The sequence below is a fragment of the Amphiura filiformis genome, chromosome 6, assembly GCF_039555335.1.
Source record: "Amphiura filiformis chromosome 6, Afil_fr2py, whole genome shotgun sequence".
Taxonomy (NCBI): Eukaryota; Metazoa; Echinodermata; class Ophiuroidea; order Amphilepidida; family Amphiuridae; genus Amphiura; species Amphiura filiformis.
In genome coordinates this window covers 58,220,714-58,230,525 of record NC_092633.1, presented here as the reverse complement: position 1 = coordinate 58,230,525, position 9,812 = coordinate 58,220,714, and the positions used below count along the sequence as shown (strand labels likewise).

The 9,812-nt window shown below is 49.5% G+C and overlaps 1 protein-coding gene across 1 annotated transcript in view; it reads left to right on the top strand.

The window, feature by feature from the left end:
* Positions 1-290: 290 nt before the first annotated feature.
* Positions 291-9,812, top strand: part of LOC140155715 (uncharacterized) — a 64,283-nt gene continuing 54,761 nt past the window's right edge. The window contains 1 exon segment of the mRNA XM_072178649.1: positions 291-666. Within this exon segment, the coding sequence (XP_072034750.1) occupies positions 545-666 (122 nt within the window). The 5' untranslated portion in view covers positions 291-544.

Sequence of the window (9,812 nt, the reverse complement as noted above, 5' to 3'; positions counted from 1 at the left end):
TTACGGGGTACACTGTACTTATTTTACACGGTTAAAAATAATGTATTTATTTCTTGATAATAAATAATTCTCTGAAAGAAACTTGGATAAATGTGGCAAAATATTCATCAAATATAACATTTTGATTTGATTAGATTAAAATTATTGTATTCAAACGACAATATAAACGAATTAATCATGACATTTCAGTCCCTCACCGTCGCAAAACGGCTCCCCTACAGCTTTTCACATGAGAAAACTCACTCCTTTCGTAAATATGCTTCAGGGATGGTAAATCACCGGGAGTAAGCACACTGATCTTAGCTGCTAACGTAACAAGATACACAACACAAACAAGATCGGTCAATCAGGATGAATTTCCCGTCGAGTGTGAACTTGTAAACATGTGGGTAAATAACGCGAATTCCCCGACTAAATTACAAGTCCGACAAGAATAGAGTTCGCTGCAAAATCGGCAAAAACTTCCTTGAATCATTTATCTACTTGGAGCCAACATTTCTGACATCGGTTATATGGTTAAAAGACTGCTAGAAAACGAACAAAAATGGTGGTGGGATCTGCAGACATCGCTTGTAATGCGGATGTTGTGTTCATCGTAGAAGGAACAGCAAGCTTGGGCGCATATTTCAAAGAGTTAAAAAGTAGCTACATTCAGCCAACACTTGAGTGAGTTAAATTTTTGTTTGAATAATATAATTAATAAGGCCACCTTATCAAATTAAAACCAGAGTCTCAACATTCGCAACATTAGGCTAATGAAAGTTGATCCCCAGTTTCCCGTTACATAGTTTTTCATGACTGGGTAGGTGACTGTTTCATTATTCATTATTCATTATTTTCAAACTTTCATTATCGGTGCAAAGTTAATTACGGAATGCTATGTTTTGAGGCCCAAATAAAATAATAAAGTATAGTTAGTAATGACCATGCTTCACTTCAAAACAAATTTTAATTAAGCACATCTTCTTTGGAATCTTCAAATTAACCTATAGGTTGTGCAACATATGAAAGCACCAGAAGTCCATGATAGTCTTTGGAGAACCACTTTTCCATAAATACACTGTGTCTGTGTGTTCTATTGCACACTACTTTTTACAAACCAAACTTACTCTCCACTAGCACATCTTTGGAAGCAATATTTATACGGAAATTAGTTTGTCTACTTGCACAAACTGGAGGTTGCTGGTAAAAATCATCACAGGGTGCACGTAATAAAACAACCATGCAAGAAATTGACAAATAAATCATTTTATTTATAAGTTTATTTTATTAAATACATAAATATTTGTAAGAAAAGCAGAATAAATTTGACTTCAAATTTTGTTTATTTTATTTATTTTGATGTTGTCTATATATAGCGCGCTACATAGTGCACGGTAGAAGAGGGCGCACCACCAACTCACTCCACGATTTATGTACCAGTGAAATTCGGTTAAAATAGTCCACCGCTTATTTGAGCTTGTTGCGGCTTTATTTTCAAAACGTATAGTCAAAATTTGCCCATTTTCAGCTCATTTGCTTCCGACAAGTGTCTACATGACAAAATATGAGAAAAAGTCGCAATGTTTTATTTCAGAGATGGAGTTTTGGCGCTTGAATTTGGACAATGTCCGGTTTCAAAAATTGAGTGATTTTTAGGGTTAAATTTGCACGCTTTTTCTTTATGCCAAATAGCAAAAAAAGTAGATGGTCACCAATATATTCTGTTAAAAGAATAATATTCTACACGTGATAAGCTTTAATTTGATACCAAACTTTTTATCTATATTACGTTTTTGCAGTGACAAAACGCCATCCAAACGTGCGTACTTCCCTGTGTAATCCAATGGCGCAATCATTGGTGGTGCGCTCTCAGAAATGCTTTCATATTTGTTCATACGCTGGTTCCCGCGAACTTGGCTGCCTCTCTTTGTGTTCGGTCTATCCATTTAGTGGTAGGAGAAACTTAGATGCAGGGAATTCCTAGTCTCCAGTAAATGCCCTCTGATATCGCCATTTTACCAATGTAGTTTAACCCAGCGTTTGCAAAGACTATTCGGGCCGGTCAGGGTCGGCGTAAAAGTTCTTAAACTACATGTCGGACGTGAAAGATGACATTAAAACTATCCTTTTTTTCTTAAAAACTTGAAAAATGTGAAATAATGAAATAATGGAAAATAATGAAATATTTGATCGGCATTTTTTTCTGACCGGAGTCGGGTAACGGGAAACTGGGAGTCAACTTTCATTAGCCTTATTGGACACTTTTTGCACTACTTGAATGAAAATGCTTCAAGTTCAAATTCAATGACAATGCTCGTCCCAAAGCCTGATGCCCCCAGCATACTTTCCTGCCGCTGCGGCAAGCGGCAGGGCGGTTCAACCAATGACAAGCCTTGATTGTGTCCGTTTGTCTGCAATGCGCGTGCGCCACGCCGCTCAGCGGCAAGCGGCAGGGTAGTATAAAACCAGCTTGAGTGTAGTAGTGCTCTGAGACGAATATATATATTTAGGTATATTCGTCTCAGCTCAGGTAGTGCTGACACAGACATAGACCGTAAGGTACTAATTTCGAGGAGCATAACAAACACCAAATTGGTGTCATAACAAACACCAAATTGGTGTCATGTGTCGTGTGGTCTTTCAATTTGTGCCGAGTGTCCTTGGCAGACTTGACTATGCTTCAGTGGTCATGAAAGGATTCAATAGATAACCTCTGCCCCACTAATCCCCAGCTATTGTCTGAAATTGCACCTCGGAAGATATATTATAACAACTCAGTCCCTCAAATGATAGTCATATAACGACCAAAAGATAAATGACTATCATTGAGGACTGAGTTCCGCAGTCTAGTGCTGACACACACATTTAAAAAACTAAAAAACTGTATTCCGCATTATGATTAATTAAAGCTAAAATAATAGTTTCTCGATCATGAGAGTTCAATCTAGGCATGCAATGACAATTTCGTCGGCATACAATGCCTACCACACACGCTTTGGGTAACGCTGCATTTCCTGTGCGTGCACAATCGATCGCGCAGTACATTCATACTCTCATGATCGAGAAATTATTATTTTAGGTTCTAGCTGAACTGCTGTGGTTGAGACTTGGATTTTTGGCTTGATCGAGAAATCTACAATTCGCCGATGTGTAATTTGAGCTACTTTTTCGGGCGCTATAGGCCTACCCATTGTGATTGGCGTTGTTTTACTTCTGAATTTCCATTACTTTACATGCAGGGGTCGAAATACAATTTTAATAAAATTTACACGCATGCACAACTCTGAAAACTTTACATGCACAGGCAAATTCTATATATACAGAGTCAAAGTTACATGCATCTGCATGTATGCATGGTATTCTGAGCACTGTTTACATGGTGTCATGCATGCTTCAGTGATTCTGACGGATTTTGAGATACAATGTACATGTAGCTCCACGCATTGGTGCCAAAATAAAAATCCGGCTTGAAATGTGGAGGGGGGCACCCAAAATTGTTAAAAAGTACAGTAGCTAAAAAACAAAAGTGGATCATTTTGCCAAAAGTGATGTCCCCTGTCCCGTCCCCCGCTGGATTGACGCCCATGACTCCACATTCTATCCTCATATGTGACCATCCAGCACAACTGAGCCCCGAAATCGCCAATCATCATTTTTGAGATATTCAACCAAAATATTCTGCTTGAAATTAGCTTTAAAATGATGTATCATGTCTATATAGTACTTGACAGACTCAGTACACCGGTCGATCTTACCGTTTCCGATGTTGATTAAGATACTTCTTGCATCGATCCCGAGATGCGGAAAAAACCAATAGTCATTTTGTCCCACATAAATGAATAAATAACAAAAAAAACCCGATCCCCCGGTGGACTCACCCAAAAGGTGACGTCACACCATATGATCGTCCCTTATCCTCCTTGGTCTCCGACTGACACAGACGTGCCTATCGATTGTTCATAGCACTGTGTATCAATTTCTCGACCAAAGGCGAGATATACGGTTGTAGTTTCACACCTTAGGTAAAACCAAACCGGTATTGTTCGACTGAGGATAGTTTTGACGGCATTTTCTGGCGAAAAAGTGACAAAAAGCGATCCAAAACTTAGCTACATATCGTGCCTCCGTTTGTATACGGGACACACGAGCAATTCAAAATGCCCGCTCGTTGACGCCATTCATTTTGTTTCCCACGTAAAACAACCATTGCAGCCTGTAAGTTACAATAGATGTTTGTACATACACATTGTATTTCATGTACGGTAGGTTATTGTTGCTATGTTAGGGTGATTACTCTATCGTTATGTCTTCATTACCGTCCAATAAAGGCGAGTTAATCAGATATTCATACGGTGGGGATTGGTAGGGACCCGTCCTGACATTTTAGTAATAAAGTTAGCCAGTCCTTACTTTACCACTAACGTTAGCGACCAGCCTCCGTGCTCAGGTTTGCTTACTGGGCTTGAGTCACGTGTTGGGGGGTGCCCCCCCCTTTCTCCTCGCCGCCTCGGCCCTGTCGGGCTTGCCCTTCCCTGGTGACGGGCCGGGACCCACACCGCTCTGTTTCACCCACAGGGAGTGCTCACGATCTTCTAGATGTCTTTCTTTTGCTTAGGACTCTCCGAGTTCCAGCTTGACGATTGGGATAGGCTCCGTCATCGCCATAAGACGAAGAAGAAATCTACCAAGGGCACTGGTAAGGTCGATCTGGTGGATTCTGCTGTGACAGCCCCTATGGGTCATGGCAGGTCTGCTTAAGGGGCTCCGGTCCCGGACAAGCAGGCGGTTCCTTCGGGGGACTGCTAAGCGGCGTCCAAAGGCTCAGCAGCCAGCGAAAGCACTGACTATACGTCCGGAGCAAAGTAGCAGGCAGCAGAGCGGTAACCACCAGCGAAAACCCTAGCGGGTTTTGCAGCAGGAGGATACCAGTCGATCACGGTAGATTCTGCTGTGACAGCCCCTATGGGTCATGGCAGGTCTGCTTAAGGGGCTCCGGTCCCGGACAAGCAAGCGGTTCCTTCGGGACTGCTAAGCGCGTCCAAAGGCTCAGCAGCCAGCGAAAGCACTGACTATACGTCGGAGCAAAGTAGCAGCAGCAGAGCGGTAACCACCAGCGAAAACCCTAGCGGGTTTTGTAGCAGGAGGATACCAGTCCTCTAGCGAAAATCCTCACGGGTTTTTAGCAGGAGGACACCCGTCTGTTGCAGGCATATCTACGGGCTCAAACAGCCACAGTAGTAGCCAGCGACGGGCAGCATGCAAGGGTACCCCGGGCTTGCCTGGGTTGAACCCTAGCATGCATGGGTTCAGCAGAGACGATACCGCGGCTAACGCTGTGGGTGTAGTCTTAGCAGAACCAACTGGGGTTGTCACACGGCAGCATTCCATGGCGGGACCGCCGAGTGATACCCTGGGCCCTAGAATAGCTGCTGGCTGTCCACAGGGACTGGCTGGCGATTATTCAGGGGTTGGGCTCGCAGTCTCTCACGGGACAGCGACCCAGGTGCATTCGGTGGCAGCTACAAAGGCGAGCTACGGCTTGACTTCAGTGGTAGCCGCTATGCACCCGCCCATAGCTGCCGTGAGTGGTCCGCCACACACAGCGACCGTGGGCGAAGCTCTAGAGGGTACAGTAAGGAGCTTGAACAGCCTAGCTGATCAACAACCCACTTATGTCCTCGAGAGCCAGCGGAGCGTGGGTGATCCATTACCGTCAATGGGTCAATTACCCTCTCTTGATCGATCACTGTCAAATCAACAGGGCATAGCTCCATTGATTGACGCTGCCTATTCAGGTGGCGAGGTGATTGATCGGGGTATCTGCGCTCAGCTACCCGTGGTACTAGGCAAGCTCCCTCTAGCCAAGGGACAGCCGGTATAGCGGGTACCCATACACACGGCTTGATCCTTGCGGGGAACGCAGTGAGGCATGGGTACAGTGGTACACAGCCGGGAGCCCTCACGGGCACCTCTACGCTGGAACCACGCATACAGCGGTACACAACCGGGAACCCTCACGGGTACCCATGCTTGTACCGCGCCGGTACCACGCCAGCACACAGCTTGAGCCCCCAAACAGGGAACGCAGTGTGGCGAGGGTACAGCGGTCCACAGTTGGGAACCCTCACGGGTACCCACGCTGATACCGCACCGGTACCGCAGCACCCGCCTTAGTCGCCACAGTATCTGTGGCAACAAGGGGGGGGGGGAGGCGGTGCTGGTACTGCAGTACCATGGGGTTACCCTGGTGGCGGATCCTTTCAGGGTCAGCTGCCGGCTGGGTATGCCCGTGGTACCCGCCGCAGGGTGTTTCTTCCACGGCCTAGCACCGTGGCAAGTGTCGCCCAGCGATGGCCACGCAGTACCAACATCAGCTGTTGACCAGGCCAGCCGGCATGGGGCTAACCCAGCTCTTGATCAGGGTAGGCCCCGTGCTGCTAGCGCTAGGGCGACGGCTGCGAGCATGCGGACCCAGTGGTGCCATGGCGGATACCTCAGGGTCTTGCGGGAGTACTCCCTCTTCTGCTGGCAGGTAGTCGGCGAGCCACACAGTGGTTATGCCTTCTTACCCGCTTTCAGATGCCGTCCTCAGTTACCGTCATCATCGGAGCATGATCACGGATACTGTGGGCGAGGAAAGGAGTCGGAAGCTGAGTCCGGTAGTGACATCACTACAATCTCCTTCCCCGCTGCCCCGCCGAGGGGAGCAACAGCACTGATCTTCCTCCGGACACCCCCTAAGGGGAGTCCATGGAGGAGGACCAGGGATCCTTTCAGTAGGATGCTCAGCTGCTGCTTCCTCACAGGGGCGCCTGCACTCTCATTCCCGGCAAACCTCACGGGTAGATATCGTGGGGCTGTCGAGCTCAGTAGAGCTATGGCGCCGCGTGCTTGCACGCTTCCTCTGCGTGTAACGCGGAGGACCACGGACCTACCTGAGGGGATCCGAGAGGGACCCAGATGTCGTCAAGCGTATCACGCTCAGACAACATCTGAGCTCTTCCAGGTGAGCCTATTAGCGGTGCTAACAGCTAGCCTCAACGAGAGCTCCATGGGCCTAGCCCATAGGGTGTCCACTCAGCGCCGGGGAGGGGCCTGCCACTCCAATCGCTCAGCGCGATGGAAAGGCAGGGTCCTTTTTCTCTTTGGATGCTTCTGCGCTACGGTGGAGGACCGTGCAAAGAAGCTACCAACGAGAGCACTCTGAAGAAGTCGGAAACTGCCCTTACCATGGGTAGGAGCTCCGACTTCAGCAGGCCGTGCACCACCAACAGTACCCGAGCCCACTACCTCTGCAGCACCCATTTCTGGGAGGCGCAAGGGTAGCACAGGAACAGCTGGCAAGCCCGAAGAAGAGCAAGCGCTCTTCCAAGGGAAGCTAGGCAGAGCATTCCTGGGGGCTCAGCGGTTTTTCCACAGGGGATCTCCCAGTGGGCGACCGCTTATGGCTTTCACCCAGAGGTGGGAAACCATCTCTTTGGCGCCTGGGTATGGTCAGTGGTGAGTGGGGTTACAGACTGGCAACCCAGTCTCCCCACATTCGTCCTGCACATTTCAGAGGTCCACAGTAGTGCCGTCAGACGGCCCCCAGCGTCGGGCACTACTGACAGGGATCACACAGCTTCTCACGAAGCGGGCGATTGTCCCGGTCTACCCCGTTCTACGGTGATCTTGGAGCCATTGGCTCCAAGGAAGACAGCGACGGAGCCCCATCCGGAACCGCAGGCTGTTGAACACGTTCTTCAGGCCCAAGAGGTTCAGAATGGGGACTCTCGCCTCGGTGCTAGCCTGCCCCATCAGGGGCATGGGAACAGCATCGCTAGATCTCTCGGACGCCTATCTGCATATGCCAATCGCCTCTCAAGATCGGAGGCATCTGCGCTTCTAGGTACAGGATCAAAATTACCAGTTTTGATACCGCCATCCGCCTGTCCATCTCTCCCAGGGTGTTTAACACTCTTGGTCAGAGCGGTGGCAGCGTACCTGAAGCACAGGGGTGTCAACATCAGTTGCTACCTGGACGTTTGGCTCATATACGGGCGCACTCCACTGAAGACTACGGGTCTCATGGGGTTGATAGTCCGTGGGGTGCGGGACCCTGGATTTTTTGACCAGCTCAAAAAAGTCCAGCGTGGTCCCGACGCAACACCACTATTTGTAGGGGCCCAGATCACCCTCACGGAGGGGTTCATGGCGGTGCTCTCACCCGAGCGGGTGACGAACATGGTGCGGTGTGCCTGACTCTTGGCCGAGTCTCGGGCAAAACCCGCTGTGGCATGGATGAAGGTGGTAGGCCTAATGGCCAGTATGGTAGACCTCGTGCTGTACTGCCGTTTCTCGTTAGGCTTACCCAACTACACCTTCTAGCCTGCTTGCAGGCCCAGTCGTCACCAATATCCCTCGCGGTTCCGTTGTCGGAGATCGCGAGAGGAGGAACTCTGGTGGTGGACCCCTCAGCCCAATTTGACCCAGGGTGTCAGGTTTCCTGCACCCCGGTATGTCACGTAGTGACGACCATAGCGTCAAACCGGGGCTGGGGGTCCACATCCACGGAGACTCCGTCTCGGGCCTATGGGGGCCATAGAGACAGGGTTTCACATCAACCTCCCTCGCTTACGAGGAGGTGATCGTGGAATCACATACCGTTGTCCTGACGGATAACACAACCGTGGTAGCCTACCCCAACAGACAAGCGGACTCCGGGCCACCACGATTGAGCCTGCATGCATGACACCTGACAGGGTGGTGCAAGTTCAGGCAGATTACGATGAGAGCGATACACATCGCGGGCGTCACCAGCATCCTTGCGCACAATCTGTCACGAGGAAGGGTGTCGGGACCAGCAGAATGGTCCCTTGCTCCGCGAGGTCGCTCAGGCGATCTTCAAGGGGATGTACCACCCCTCGAAAGATCTGTTCGCATCTCATCGCAATCATCCACTGCCGGTGTACTGCTCAAGGGTCGCGGACCCCAAGCATTCACCGTGGGCGCTCTGTCCATAGACTGGGAGGATGACAGCTTATGCAGTCCCTCCGATCTCACTACTCATGAGGGTGGTGGCCAAGATCGGGTGGGAAGACTGCATTGTCATTCTGCTAGCGGCAAGGCCGCTGGCACTCCCAGGTACCAGATCTACTCCGGATGCCCGGAGCGGAGGTACCCAGTCTATCACTAGAGCACCTGCAGTTAGCTGCATGGCCCTTACCAGGGAACACGCAGCGGAGGGATACTTTTCATCAGAAGCTGTTTTTCTCATCGCCGGGCTAGACGGAAGTCTACCCTCCGTCACGTATAGCCAGAGTCTGGCTCCATACTACGCTTGGTGCAATGAGACAAATAGCTCTCCCGCTAGCGCCTCTGTGCTGCTAGTTCCGGAGTTTCTGACAGAAAAGTTCCAAGCAAGACTTCAGCGGGCCACTGGGGCCAGCTATAAGTCAGCTGTCCTCTCCATTCACCGAGGTTTCGAGGCGGTTACTATCATAGCCGATGGTTACCTTATTAGTCTACGCCTCCACGCTATGCTCAACGCGTGTCTACCAAAAAGGAAAGTGACCCTCCTAAGGATCCCAACACAGTCTTCGATTACTTTAAGGGTCACCCTTTTGACCTTCCGTCAAAAGCGGCTTAAATACGTAACTCTCAAGATGGCTTTCGGTTTGGCGTTGGCTTCGGACGGCGGTGCTGAGTTACACACGGTCTCGAGGTTAGCTTCCGTGTTCACAAACACTGGTGCGACTCTGTTTCGGCGCTCTGTTCTCGTGACTACTTAACGGGCGCGTGCATACCGACATTCGTCCCTCTCCAATCCCCAGGGTTGGGCAAGGTTCGGC